This window comes from Nanorana parkeri, unplaced genomic scaffold, assembly GCF_000935625.1.
Source record: "Nanorana parkeri isolate BGI_ZX_2015 unplaced genomic scaffold, ASM93562v1 scaffold281, whole genome shotgun sequence".
Lineage (NCBI taxonomy): Eukaryota > Metazoa > Chordata > Amphibia > Anura > Dicroglossidae > Nanorana > Nanorana parkeri.
Genome location: NW_017306549.1, coordinates 772,581 through 788,462, shown reverse-complemented (window position 1 = coordinate 788,462; position 15,882 = coordinate 772,581). Strand labels below are relative to the sequence as shown.

Sequence of the window (15,882 nt, the reverse complement as noted above, 5' to 3'; positions counted from 1 at the left end):
AATAGAGATAAAACAATTTTTTAAAACATCTCTAATTGATGATCTTCCAGATGGAAAATCTTTTTCGTAAGTAAATTATTTTGTTGTAAATGTACTATTTAATGTCTGTTTTTGGCTTTTATTATTTAAATATTTATTTCTTAAAAGGGAAAGTAAATAAAAAAGTTTAAAAAAAATGCTTTATTGTAATTATGTATCATGCTTTTTAATAATTAAAAGTACAGGCTTTGTTATTATATTGTGTGATATACTGTATATGCCGCTGTATTATACTGTGTCATATACACTGAGTGGCCAGATTATTATGACCACCTGACGTTTTTAGGCAAATTAGCTATAATTTCGCGCTGAAGTTGCTAGAGGGCCAGACCATTATAAATAGGGAAGCAGGTTGTTTACCACGACAGTAGAAGTGATTTTTTTCTGAAGATATGGGTAAACAACGCGATTTAACAGCCTTTGAACATGGGATGATTGTTGGCGCTCGGAGCCATGGAGCGAATATCAGCAAATCAGCAGAATTCGTTTAAATGTTCAAGAGCAGCTGTTGTTAAAGTGTTTAAAGACTGGACTGTCAGCCGAAAATCTGGGTCTGAACGTGCGAATTGTGGCCGTCAGCGACTAGTCAATGTTAGGGCAGAACAGAGAGTGGCAAGACTGGTACAAGACAGCAGAAGGGCAATGTGTGCATCAAATTACTGCAGATCTTAATCAGGGATCCACTGCATCGTATGGGATATGGAAGCCGAAGGCCTGTTTGAACACCTTTGCTGTCTGGAGTTAACAAAATAAAACGTCTCCAATTCGCGCAGGAACACAAGAATTGGACAGTCGAGCATTGGAAAAAAGTAATGTGGTCCGATGAATCACGTTTCCAGTTGCATCATGCAGATGGCAGAGTGAGAATTTGGCGGAAACAACATGAAAGCATGCACCCCACATGCATGAGTACAACCCTTCACGCTGGTGGGGGCATGTTATGGTTTGGGGCATGTATTCCTGGCATTATTTGGGCCCTTTAATTCACGTGGAACAACGTCTGAATAGCACAACATACCAAAGTATCGTTGCTGATCATGTTGATGGCGTATCCCAATGGAGATGGCTTCTTCCAGCAAGACAATGCGCCATGCCACGGTGCTCCTATTGTGCAGAAGTGGTTTCAATAACATGAGGGAGACTTTACCTTGCTTAGGTGGCCCCGACAATCACCAGATCTCAATCCAATTGAGCATTTGTGGGACGAAGTTGAAAGAGCCATCAGGCAGCTGGTTCCACAACCATCAAATCTCACAGAACTGGACAGTGCTATTCATCAGGCATGGTGTCAGATTCCTCGCATCACCTTTCAACATCTCGTGGAGTCAATGCCAAGAAGAATCGCCGCAGTATTGAAGGCAAAAGGTGGCCCATCGAAGTACTGATGGGGTGGTCATAATAATCTGGCCACTCAGTGTACTGTATAGACCACGGTATTATCCTGTGTGAACCAGCCTGGCCCTCGACTTGGACCATTTTTAAAATTTTGGCCCACTGTGTATTTGAGTTTGACACCTCTACCTTAGGGGAAACTTAAACATGAGGCACAACTGTAATGGAAAATTGATGGCTGTGTGAGGCTTTAGGAGGCTGTGGGTCTCAGGAGGCTGTGTTTTTATTTATTTAAACTTTTTTATTTTTTTTATTCTTAATTTTAGTTCATTTAACTTTATTTTTTTATTTTTTACTTTATTTAATACTTTTTTAAACTTTTTTCATTTTAGTTTTTTTTACTTTATTTTTTAAAATGTTTTTACTTGTCTTCTCTTCTCATGCTTGGGCAGAACTTCCCTTTGCAGCTGAGTGCCTCTTCCTGTAGTGCTGGCTCAGGTTACAAACCTATACACAGACACCATATATCCATTCCTGAGACAAGGCAATCTGCTGCAAAACAGAAGTTCTGCCCAGCATGAGAACAGATACAGATTTAAAAGGAAGAGCAGCAAAGAGAAGGGAAACAACCATGGATTACAGTAAGGCACACATTACAGTATTGTTTTATGTTAACAAATCTGAGGGTTTAATGTCACTTTAAGAAAAGTAAGCTAGCACCAAACATCATACATAATATGCTCACGATAACCAATCACTGCTATGCATGATAAACACAAACAAAGTAAGGGGGGAAATATCAGATGTCCATGTATAAACTTGTTCTACAAAGATTAATCCATGGGACTCATGTTTTTAAGTAGATTTGTATCATACAATTTTTAGTTGATGTTGAATTTGTTTATTTGTGAAATAAAAAAAAACAAATACAATGACCATGCCACCTTATTCAAGTTTTTTTGTGCCTGGTAGAATAAAATTGTCTGATTTATAGGTAGGTGACTGAAGGATTTCCCTTTCAGAGATTTGCTAATGCATTCAATAACAAAGGAAATGTACTAGTAGGTACTATCAATATTTTCTCTTTAGTATTGTTCAACCTTTCTAAACCATTATCTTGTATACAGAAGATGATGGATGAGTTATTCAGCATAGTGATAATGCCAGCTGGGTCCAATATTTTCAGAAGCATATGTCTTTGAAGGTTAGGAATAAACATGTTTATTGAAATCTTTCCACATTAATGACCAGCATTGCATCTTACTTGAGGGCACACGGTTGTTAACCTGTCACTATCATTTGTTAAGGTGGCATTAAAGTCACCTAGAAATACTTCTTTTATGGGGTTTTGGACTGCCTGGTAAACATACAAGTCAAAGTTTAGATCAGATTTAAAAGGGAGAAGAATAAAAAACATTAAGAAGTATACATTAAATACTGTACATTCTGGCTTGTTCTTCACCTTGAGTTACAGGTTTTATTTCACACTTATAAGGTATTGTTGTGCATTATAATAATGCTTCTAATGAAGGATAGTGTATGATGAGTTTTATGATTGGTATCACTGAGGTTTATTCAAAAAGGAAGTTTTACCAGGTAGGAGATGAGAAAGACAATGCTTTAGTAATGTTTTTTTTTTTTAGATATCAGGAACCGCAAGATCTTGCAATTAAAATCTCTGACATTCCATGAAAACAAATGATACTAGTACCCCTGTATTATTATAAACACAAGCTGATGCCACTGACAAACCCTGCATCTCCCTTAAATAATCAGTGAGTGGCTGTACCCTACACCATGTTCCCTTTATAGGAATTCCTATATATTAGTTCTTGTCATTGGCTTAAACCAGTCAGAAAGCTGTCTCTGGGTCACTGTGCCATTTTGCTGCAATGAAAGGAAACTGGGGAAAATGAACAGAACCACAAACGTTTAATTTGTAACTGTAGTCAGGCTATGGACATTCAAGCATTTACATAATGGTTATAAATCATCCTCAAAGGTCACAGCAGAAGCGCTGAATTGTGGGTTTTTTTTTTCGAATATCAGTTCGCTCAGCTCCCCTTCCAAGAGCACCGGCTCTATGTTTAGAGATTGGAAGGCTGGAATGCTGCTGAGTCACTGCTAGGAGGGGGAGCAGGGGGATGCTAAGCTGGCGTAAACAATCACTTCACTGCATGTGCTGTGAACTTTGAGGATGAATTGCTCCACAGTGCTTGCTGCTACCAAGGTCAAGGATGGCTTGTTTTAAAGCTTACTTAAAGTTTACTGCTTGCTAAAAATATGTTAATGCTTGGAGAACCATAGTCTTGCACAGGGTCGCTTTAAAGGTACCCTGTCACCAGACCATTCATTTTCCATTACAGTATACAGTATGTGCATTTAATTAATTTTATGCATTTTATTTACTGGTGAAAGCCTCCCTTGTGTACATATCCAAAAGCCCTGAGTCTGCCGCTGAGCACTATCACTCAAGTGCCACTATAGTATTCCCCTTTGCTCCTCCCCATAAAAGGTTATGTAGGGAGATGAAGAGGAGAGGGCAGAGCATTAACTATGAACAACAATGTATCTTATTTGTGTATCACTTGGCTGTAGATTTTCAAATCATCTCTGAATTGGCGCTGACACTGTCCTTCCTACTGGAGGGTGGCTACTTTTGTTCTTCATGATCCCTGTGTGTTTTGTAAAGTAATCACCGCTCCAAAAGCTCTCTACCGTGATGGACTACATTACAGTTGTGGCTGGTCGCCCCTCCCCCTCCTGCAGTGCCGCTGCCGCCCCCATGGGAGGGAGGTCAGCATCTTCCTCCTTGCTGATCTTCCGCCGTACTGTGAATGCATTCACTTGTCAGTCATCTGGCTGCTATAGCCACAGGGAAGAAGCTGATGGAGCAGATCTCTGCTCCATCAGCTTCTTTGGGGGTCCCCAGGTGACATTAGGGGTCTTAGAGACCTCTAATGTCTCCATAAAGAGGACCTGTCAGCGTGCCTGTGCTATCACATAGTGGGATTGTTAGCCCCCTCTGTGATAGCAATAACATTAAGTGTTAAAACAAAATAAAAAAGTTTAAAAAAAATAAAAGTCACATAACATTTTTTTTTAAAACAAACAAAAATTGTTAAGTCTCTCACCCCCACGTATACGCACATATAAACGTAAATACGCATCAGATGTGCCAATGCGCAAAAACAACAATTGTGCTACACATGTTACATATGTCTGTGAACATCGGAGTGAGAGCAATAATTTTAGGGCCATCAATCACTGATAACACTAAATTGATGAGCGGTAAAAGCTTTTAAAGCGTCGCCCATGGCCAATTTTGGGTATTGTAGTTTTGTTAGGTTTCGCGGGAGCGCACAATTTTAAGGCTTGACATGTTTGGTGTCTATTTACCCGACATGACCCCGTCTTTTATATTTTACAAAAAAATTGGGTAATAATAAATGTTTCATAATTTGATATAGGAGAAACAGTTTTTTTCCCCCAAAATTTTCAGTATTTTTTTCTTAATATAGTAAGAAATGACGTGAGGATTAACTAGCATGATCAGTGATGATTAAATAGCACCAAAAGAAAGCTGTGTCCCCAAAAAATGGTATAGAATTAATTTTAGTACAGCGTTGCATGACGGAATAAATGTCAGTCAAAGTACTGCAGCGCTGAATACTGAAAAATGGCCTGGACAGGAAGTGGGTTTACTACCCCGTTAGCAAGTGGTTAATGTGTGTGTGTTCAATATATATATATATATATCCATGATCGCTGGTGATTACGAGGCACTGTTTATGCGGGAAAATGTAGAAATGTTACGAGCACACCAAATCCTTTTAGAATAGCAAGAAGTTCATTTATTGAAGTTCCTTGTCACATAAACATTGTTCATGTGACAAGGAACTTCAATAAATGAACTTCTTGCTATTCTAAAAGGATTTGGTGTGCTGGTGACATTTTTACATTTTGTCATGCCATCGCTTACATTCCACTAGAATAGTTGGACGAGTGAACAAAAATGTATGGCAATAATATTTAGATTGGAGGAACAGTGCAAAGGTAAATGGGAAGAGATGGCATTACCAAAAACATATAAGGAGAACTATGGGGTCAGGGCTTTTCCCCATAGCTCTCCTAAGGTTAACGGGAGGACAAAAACTAGCGTCCTCCCGGCACCCTAAGCTCAGATGCCGCAGCCGGGACGTATCCCGACATTACTGTCGAGATATACCCAGCTGCGGCATTGACAGCTGGCTCTGCCTATCTAGAGGCAGAGCCAGCTGTGCCAGCCCCCTCCCCAGTCCATTCCACCAGTCAGCGCTGGAGGATCGGACAGGGGAGGGGGATCCCTGCGGGGAGTGACAGTCACAGCTCTCTGCAGGGATAGATCGAGAAGTGAGCGAGCGACGGTATGTGTTTGCTCACTTCCCGATCTATTGAGCCGACGTGTGACAGTTTCATTGTCGCAGGTCAGCTAGAACTATGAGGCTGAGTGATTTTGACTCGCCTCATAGTTCTCCTTTAAGTGAATTTCCTGTTTAAAATTTTGTCAAAATAAAGAAAAAAAATATTTTAAATGATAAATGATCCATATTGGATAATCCATAGCTAGGAAAAACAAAACCTCACATACATTCTTAAAGATTGCAGCATTTACAGGATCTTTACCTTTTGCCTCCTGTAACATTACATTATAAAATTGCCCAAGGTCAAGCAGGATATATTAGAATATAAAGTATTGTTACTTACTGATGCTGCATTTATGTTTTACAATCTGTGCACAGATGATAATTTTGAAAATGCTCTTCATCATATGTAATTATTGTAAGTGTCTGAAGGTGTTAACTACATACTTAAAATTGCATATACAATTAGCAGTAAGAGCCTACTTTACACTAAATAATTAATTCTGTGAAGACTTTGTGTCAACATAAGCGATTAAAGACTAAAAGTTTGACAAAGTCTCCTGAGCAACACTGTTTTCACTCTTGGGTTTGTCCTCTTATCCTGTCCTTCATCACCTTGAATCAATAATTCAAACTATTTTGTTATTTATAGCCCTTTCATGCTATGCTATTGTATTCACTCAACAGATGGAAAGAGTTTTGTTCATCTAAGCCTTCTACTTACCTTTACTAATTTTATTTCAATGAAATGCTAAAGTAAAATTCATCCCTCAAAAAGAAAACTTAGCTTCGAGAACACTGTAAGTGAAACAGGATCACACATTTTTTTTTGTTAAAAAATAAAATGTTTCCCCTTATTTTGTTCATATTTTCTCTTGCTGCTCCCTGGAGTTCCTGTAGTTTTTTTTTTTGTATGAACTTCTTGTGGATATGTGGGCACTTTACTGATGGCTGAATGTCACAGTTTTACTACAGTGACTACAACTGAATGTAACTGGGTACTGTGCTTTGCCACAGCTGCTTGTAAGCTTGCTCATGCAGCAAAGGATGATGATGTCACGGTAAACTAAGTAATTTTTCACCCTAAGGCAGGGGTGGGCAACTCTGGCTCTCCAGTTGTTGTGGAACTACAAGTCCCATGAGGCATTGCAAGACTGGCAGTTACAGGTATGACTCCCAGAGGCAGAGGCATGTTGGGATTTGTAGATAAAAGCACAGCTGGAAGGCCAGAGTTGCCCACTCCTGCCCTAAGACAAAGTGTGTCTTTTGCCCCCCGGTCTGTGTTCAGCCCTGCCCTGCTCTGCCCACTGCTGCCTAGCTCTGTCCACCCCATGCCTACACACCAGCATACAACAATTCTACAGGATAATAATCAATGACAATGGCAATGACAGGGGAGTTCTGTGTGTGTGAGTTCTGAATTCCTGTGTCACTACCCACAGCAAACCCTCTCCCATCTCAAGCACATGTCTACACTAGAATATACACTAGTAATGAGCCTGCACTGTCAGACTGTAGGCATAAAACAAAGGAGCTGAAGTTTGTCACATATTATTGTGCTGTGAGCAGTTACACAGTTACAGGGGAGTTAAGAACTCCTGTCACTGCTAATGCCTTCTAGCCCCCATCACCACTCTAAACCTGCAAGTCAGCATTAGCACTCAAAAGAGTTCTAACCTCCTCTTCCACTGACTGCAGCATCACCTCTCCCTGCCTAAACCTGCTTCAATTTAGAATGTGTAGCTGTGCTGTTGTAGTGCAGACACAACAAAGGATAATGTCTCAAATTTACACAGGTTAATGCTCTCTTTCGTTAAAGTGCTATTGCTACAGATAGTGGTTGTGGCCACGTACAGTCTATTCTCAGATTGGTGCTGCTGGCTAATATACATGGGTAATGACAAATGGAGTTATTAACACCTTTATTATCCCGCACACACACCTCTTGCAGCACAGGGGAATGTCTCAAATTTACACAGGTGTAATGTCTCAAATTTCTCAAATTTACACAGGAGAATGTCTCAAATTTACACAGGTTAATGCTCTCTTTCGTTGAAGTGCTATTGCTACAGATGGTGGTTGTGGCCACGTACAGTCTCATTACTGGTAGTAGAGGATAGAAAGAGAAGGATCACTCCTGCCTTTACCCCTCCCTTACCCAGCCTGCCTCTATTCTCAGATTGGTGCTGCTGGCTAATATACATGGGTAATGACAATGGAGTTATTAACACCTTTGTTATCCCGCGCACACACACCTCTTGCAGCACTGTCTCCTTCTTCCAAGTGCCTGCCCCAAGGGCCCGTGGGAGCTGTAGGATTGCATTGCATTTCTAAATGGACAAGAAGGGCACCCAGCAAATCCTTCCTCCCAGCAGCTATTTCATTCTATTGTTTAGGAACCCTGTGATGACATCACAGAGCGAAAAATCATGAAAATCATCCTAACAGAAAAAGGTCAATAAAAAGTTGATTGTGAGCTTACTTCAACATAAAGTGAAGGAAACATAGAGGAGGTTCAGATTTGTCTGGAGTTAAGCTTTAAATAAGAGTGACTCCATATGCATATTCCCTAAGCAGGTTGCAATTTTTGGCACCTAATCTGGAACAGATGAACCTAAATTCATAGATTTGACATGGTGGAAATTGCAGGGGTGTAAATACTTTTTTGCAAGCCAATTCAGAATTTTTGATCATTTAGATTATGAAAATGAATACAGCGGGGTTGATTTACCATGTCAGTTTGATGTGCTGTTTGTTCAAGTATATTGCCTTTATCTGTGGGCACTGTTTGAATGAAGATCGATCTAGGGGGGTTATTCACAAAGGAACCGAAGGACGTAGCCTTAGGTTTGGGTAATCCTTTGGCTCACTTCGGCCACTGGAGCCTTTCAGTTCAGCCAAACCAAAGGTCTGCTGTATGGGCTATTCACAATAGCCCGTACAGCAGCCGAAGCGCTCAGCCGAGCCGAGGCATATGCGTTCGGCTCAGCCGAGCCGAAGATACAGCCGAAACGGGGAGAGCAGTCTGCCGAAGCTGACCGTATGTAAATGTAAACAAATAGTTTTAAAAAGTGTGGGGTTCCCCTTCTCATTGATACCAGACCCTTTAGGTCTGGTAGGAATGTTAAGAGGGAACCCTGAGTTAAAAAATAAGAAACAAAGTGTGTGGGTTCCCCCAAAAAGTCATACTAGGTCTTTTAGATCTGGAAGGTATTTTAACGGGGAACCCCACCACCAAAAAATGTAAAAATAAAAACATTGGGTCTCCCCTAAAATTTCCAACCAGACCTTTAATCCGGGCACTGGCCTGGCAGGGCAGGAAAGGGGAGGGACGAGTGAGCTCCTTTCCCTCTCCCTGCGCCATTCAGGCTACATGCCCTCGGCATTGGGAGGGTGCTTTTTCAGGGGTCCCCGCCGATGGGGTCAAGGGCCTCTCCCCCACAACCACTAGGTAAGGGCAGGGGGGCTTATTTGCATTGGGGTATCTTTCATAAAGGGTAAAGACTACAATGTACAAAAAGAGACCAGACTTTTTTTTATAAAATCCCCTTATTTTAAAGGTCTAGATATTGGTTCTGGTGTGGATTTGGGGGGAATCAAACCTATTTTGTTCTTTTTTGCAAGGGGTTCCCCCTTAAAATCCATACAAAACATTCATCAAGGATAAGGGCTTGGTATGGTGTTGGGGGACCCCACACTGTGGCATTGTGAGGCAATACCACGGTGTTAGGTGGCCTCAAAGTCACCCAGGGTTCTCAGCCAGAGGGGCTGAGTGGCTCCAGGAAGACATTACTGGTACCAGGAGAGAACAGCCTTTTCAGTTCTTTCCGGGTTTTCTGAATCATAGTTGGGATCCTGGAGCCAAGAGATTTCTTAGAGCTCTGGGTGGGAGGAAATCTCCATTCCTGGGTCCATGCTTTGGTGGTGACCAGCACCTGATTGTGCACCTGTGTACATCCCTCTTGAAGTGTGTGCTGGGATGTGTTCAGGGCCCCCACCTGTGAGTCAGGAGAGCTCCACCCTGGAGTCAGTGTGGAGGCCAGTGCAGCAGGGAGCTGCGGGTTTGTGAACCATATTGGGAGTATTGGCATGTTATTGCCGTTGTCTGGAGGAACCAGACAGTGGCCCTGAAGATTGAGGCCAGAGCAGCAGTGCTGCAAGAGAGACTTATTAAAAGACTGGGACACCGCGAGTGTATGGGACGACTCGAGGATTGGTGAGCCCTTAGCTGTCTTATGTTGCTGTAGCAAGCTATTTTGTGTTTGCCCTTTCAATAAACTGCGTTTTCCTTGACTTACCTGGACTACAGTGGAGTGTCCTTGTTACAACACCAATAAAAAACAACAACAGGCAGGGACCTTAGTGCAACATTTTTTTTTCTTAACTTTAGTGGGGTTCACGAATTGCAGAATTTTTGAAGAGTTTGCAGAACCTCCCACATGAACCTACCAGGATTTGTACATGGAGTACAACAGCTCATCACTGTTAGGAGCCACTGGCAAAAAAAACTTGATAAATATTGATCTCAAGTTACAGGTGATGTTAAACATTGCTGTCCTGCCATGTTACTAAAAACAGACTGCTGTCATGTCATAACTTATTTAACATAAGCACATGCCCAGATTTCCTGCACATTGTGCATTTTAAGTAAATGCTAGACCCTAATTTCTAAACTCACCTGAAGACCCATCAATTGATTTAACTAACATGACCCCCACTGGAAGTAAATTGACCTCCACAGGACTTTAATCACTCAATATCAGACAAAGCATTTCTGATGTAATAGACATTACTGTCAATTAATTGTGGCTTATTTATGAAAGCTGAGAGGTCATACCATGGACCCACTGTCTCTAGCAACTTAACAGGCTCTAGCAAATTAAAGTTACCATCTGATACATTGCACTTTTCTCTAGTCTTCAGAGATTATATCCTGCATGCCCATCAAAAACATTTACCTTGAGATCTGATTTCTGGAATGTATAGAGGTACGTGTTTGGCTTGTGGAAGATATACAATGTCCTGCAAATTGAACACAAAAAAAAAATAACATTTTCAATGTGAGATCATTTTGTAAGGTCAAGTAAATTCCTCTGAATATTTAATTCAGCTTGTCTCATACAAAACCTGCTAATGTTGCAAACACTATTTGGAATGCAGTTACAGAATTAGGACTCCTTCATATTAAATAAGCAGCATACTGTCAGAATCCACGCATGAATAAATATGAAAGTCTTAATACTTAAAAGTGCCAATTATATGACTTCCTCTTGAAGCTACTGACAGGGAGAGCTAAAACGTTATCACTGCCGAATCTGCAAATTGCTTTATCTAAAAGAGCAATTTATTACATTTCCTGAATACTGATATACACATGCATATATATATATATATATATATGAAACCTAGGGTAGATAGAAAAAGGAAGTGCTTCCCAAAGTCATCAGAGAGGTTAATTTATGTTTTTCTTGTAGTTTAAAGCATTTTGAGCCGAGTGACTCATAGTTAAATGCAAGGTGAAGCACTTGATTCAATGTATTATTAAAATTAATGTGGACAGAGGTCTGGGTTATTTATATTAATCCCCAGAACAACCTGATCCACCCCCTCTTCTCCAGGTCCAGCACATAACACAAGTAAAAACCAGGGGAGAGGAATACTCCTTTTTAGTTAACTCTTATATATGATTAAGGAAATCTGCCTAATATGCAAATCACTAATACTAATCTAATATATAATGTAGTGCTAAATGTGCTGTGTGTTTTGCTACTTTCAGTATGTTTAATGCAGTACAAAAATAAATTGTGGGGCAGGCTTACATTAAAGTAAAAAATGTATATAAAAAATATCTTTGGGTTTTGATTTTAGGATACCCTAAGCATCAATTATACACAAGACAGAAAAGCTTTACACATCAGCTCTGTTTACCCCCTAGGAGCAAAGTGAAATACTAGGCTCCTCTGGCCTAGGCCTAGGTGACTTAAAGGCTAAGTTCACCTTTTGCACAAAATAAAGAAATGCATATTTAATCATATTAAAAAAAATTTAATTTTTTTAGTTTTTTATTCAAGCCTGGAACACATTGCAACTGTGATCACTGGATCACGGGTGCAAAGATCAGGCTTCTGTAGTTTCCTCCCAAACTGAAGCTCCGTACTGTGGTATGGAGTTTCAGTTTAAATTTTGCTTGCAAATGGCGAGCACTCATTGGTCAGCACAGTCACGTGACCATGCTGACCAATGAGAAGCGCTTCTTGCTAAGAAAGAGAGAAAGAAGGAAGGAAAGCTTTAAGAAGACTTCTCATTGGTCAATGTGGTTAGGTGACCGTGCTTCGTCATTTGTGAGGGAAATTTAAACTGAAACTCCGTACTGAGGCTTCAGTTTGGGTAGAAACTGCAGAAGCCTGAGCTTTGCCACCATGATCCAGTGATCACAGTTGCAATGCTTTCCAGGCTTGAATGCAAAAATAAAAAAAGCATATTTTTTGATATTAAAGGAGAACTATTGGGTAAGTGTTTTTCCCCATAGTTCTCCTCAGGGTCACAGGAGGACACAAACTAGCGTCCTCCCGTGACCCAAAGCTCAGTAGACCGCCACAGCCGGGACGGATACCGACATTACTGTCGAGATCCACCCAGCTGCGTGATTGACAGCTGGCTCTGCCTATCTAGAGGCAAAGCTAGCTGTATCCGCCCCCTCCCCCGTCCGTTCCACCAGTCAGCACTGGAGGATCAAAGCGGGGAGGGGGGAATCCCTGCAGGGAGCCGTGAGTGACAGTCACGGCTCTCTGCAGGGACAGGATGGAGAAGTGAGCGAGTGACACTATGTGTTCGCTCACTTCCCGATCTATTGAGCCGACGTGTGACAGTTTCATTGTCACAGGTCGGCTCTAACTATGAGGTTGAGTGAAAATCACTCACCTCATAGTTCTCCTTTAATAAACAAGCATTTTCTTTAATTTTTGCAAAAGGTGAACTTAGCCTTTAAGATAGCCAAGCACTCTTTCAATATCTCTCGTTTAGCCCCATTGGCTAAACAAGAGAAATCCATCAATTCCCCTATCCCACTAAATAGCATGGATGGAGGAATCCCTGCTGTATGCTAATGTATTCAGTAGTAGCCCAGGCAACACACACACTCTGGGCTCCTCCTCCTGGCTCCCTATTGGTTACTGGCTCCTGTATTTGGGCTGTAGGCCCATAGCTTAGTCTATCTGTGTCCTGTTGCCAGGCATTACCTTCTGCTAACTCCCTTTTGCCCTAATTGGTCTATCTTTCCTATTGTGCCTGATTTAACCCTCACTAACTCTACGCCTTCCTGAGACGCAGCACAACTAAAGTCAGACCCCGCACAGCCCTGGTGACCAACAAAGAGTATGTAGCTTCATATTATTCTGCATTGCTGTGTAATGTATTGCTGGGATTTATAGTCCTCTATAGCTGGTGGTATTCTGCCTTCCTGTATAATGTATTGCAGAGATTTGTAGTCCTCTATAGCTGGTATTATTCTGCAATGCAGTACAATGGATTTCTGGGATTTGTAGTCCTCTATAGCTGGTGGTATTCTGCACTGCTATATAATGTATTGCTGGGATAATCCCTCTACAGCTTGGAGTCAGTGGCAGGACTACCAGGGTCGCAGCAGCTGCAGGTGCGTCCGGGCCCTGGCGCTCCTCCACTGTCCTAAATCCATTAGTCTGTATTGTTTTAGGAAAACTGTCACATGACACTAAAAAAAAGTATCAGTTATTAATATCGGTGAGTACTTGAAGAAAAGTATCGGTACTCGGTCTTGAAAAAATGGTATCTGTGCATCCCTACTGTTTTGTAATAAAGGGCTAAATGGCACCACAACACAACACACATAGGGCAGGTCTATTGCCACATGTTGCAGTAACAAATGTTAAACAAGGGTTGTACACTCGCTTTACTGAGCTTTGCCGCAACACACCAGTGCAAATTATTAATAATAATAATAAATCAACAACTCCAACCTGACAGGTGTTCAGAAATGACAATATTATTATGGATCCGTAACTTGCATCATAGTTGCATTGATCCTGCAAGGGCGGTTTTTGTTTTTTGCAACATATGCTACATTTGACAATGATATACTATACCTAAGCTTGGGACTTTATGAGGACCCTAAAATAGATACCACATGGCTGATTCATTCCAGCTCCCCATTAAGCAGAAGTTAATACAAAATATTTCCCGACTGTGAATTTAGTAAGAAGATTAATGCTTTGTTCTAGTTACCATTTACTTATAAAATACTTAAATGTAACATGTATTATTTCCAGTGAGCCTCAGGGCAGGCAACATTCCAGGTCATTTCTTTTCTTTTTGTGTAAGGCAGATGAAAAACTTGAACATGAAATAAGTAATAAAACCAAAGAGAGATACAGCACTTGTGTTGTTTAATTAAACAGATTATTTCACATTGTTAGCATTCTTCAGAAAAAGGTGAAAGATGCTATTTTTCTTCATTTCAGCTAGCATCACACATTATTTTCTCACAATGTTTTAATTAATATTTTAGTTATAGTGCAGTAGTGACAGAAAAATTAACAGGATTTCATAAGTGTGTGCTGCCATCAAAACTTACCATGAAGAAAACTTTCTCAGTTATGAAATGTGTTCTTTTTTTATTTTTATTTTTTTTAATTTGGGGTGTTGATTTTCAAAACCAAAAAAAATATGAAAAGCTGAGGGATTTCTTATAATAGCCGAACAATATTCAGATTTTATTTCTTTTGTGCAGTTAGAAAATGAAAGCTATGCACATTACTGTGCATACTCCCTTTAATAAGTAAGGACCCTTGTTGGATATTGGATACCTTTAATAAGTAAGACCCGTGGTTGGATACTGGATAATAAAAAGCAGGGATGTAATTTTTTAGAGAACACCTGTTATGAGAAAAACACGTGGCCTGCCACTGCTGGCATCCTTGTATGAGAAATTGTAATGCCTAAAGGTGCCCATACACCTTACAATTTATCTGCAGATTTTCTGTGGTCAGATGGAAAAGGTGCAACAGATTGGCCCAGGTGGAGATTACTCCATTCACACAGTTAAGTGTAGATGGAGGAATCTGTTGCACCTTTTCCATCTGACCACAGAAAATATGCAGATAAATTGTAAGGTGTATAGCCAGCTTTAAGGTGCCCACACACCTTGCGATAATCGTACGATAATCGCAGGAAATCCCGCGATCGTACGATTATCGTAAGGTGTGTGGAAGCCGTGCGACCTCTACTACTGTAAGGTCGCACGACTTTTATCTTACGAACATGTTCGAAAACCCGCCGAGCATCGTACGATGTTCGGCGGGTGTGTAGCATGTTCGTAAGATAAAAGCCAGACGGGCCGGTGTGTGCAAGCGCACACTGCCCGTTCGCCATTGCGGTCATCGGAAGCCTGCCCCTCAGGGGGGCGTGGCTTGCGATCATCGCAAGTACGATCTGCCTGTCCAAGATAGGCAGATCATACGTTTTTTTAATTACCTCACAACCTTCAAAAGTCTTGCGATGGTTGTAAGGTGTGTGCCCAGCATTAGTTGTGTTTGGCTTCTACTTCTAAGGCACAGAGGGAACAAGCATGCAGCAAATTATCGTTAGAAAAAGTCTACATTTTTATCTCTTTACTTTTTCCAGGCCAGTGACTGAAAAATTTAAGCCATATTATCTGATAATCAGATGATGGCCAGGATATTACATTTTTTAGAAGTAGAAGTCAGGAATGGATACCTCCTTTTTTTTTCTCTACTTTTTTTGCTTTTATGGTTAGGGCTAAAAAAAAAAACTTTTTTAATTGAGTAATTATAAATTATTGTATATGCATATTTAATATTCTCGCTTTCAGCCAACAGGAGGAGCTTTAGGCTTCTTTTCATGTTTTTACCTCCTACTAAAAAAGCAGAGATCGACAGATCCAGCAGAAATATACAAATATATACACATATACACACGTGAATGAGCCAGAGCAGTGGCTTTACTATAAATGACTAAAAAAAAATCAGTTTAAAAACAAATGAACTTAAAAAAAATTAAATTGACCCCCCTATAACCTAAAAAAGCAGATAGAATCACCTGTGTAGAATTAAAC

At 40.6% G+C, this 15,882-nt stretch overlaps 1 protein-coding gene across 1 annotated transcript in view; it reads right to left on the bottom strand.

Annotated features, from left to right (window-relative positions):
- ADGB (androglobin) overlaps positions 1-15,882 on the bottom strand; it is a 206,294-nt gene that overhangs the window by 78,483 nt on the left and 111,929 nt on the right. Inside the window, exon 19 of the mRNA XM_018557360.1 lies at positions 10,733-10,796. Within this exon, the coding sequence (XP_018412862.1) occupies positions 10,733-10,796 (64 nt within the window). The remainder of the gene's footprint in view (positions 1-10,732; positions 10,797-15,882) is intronic.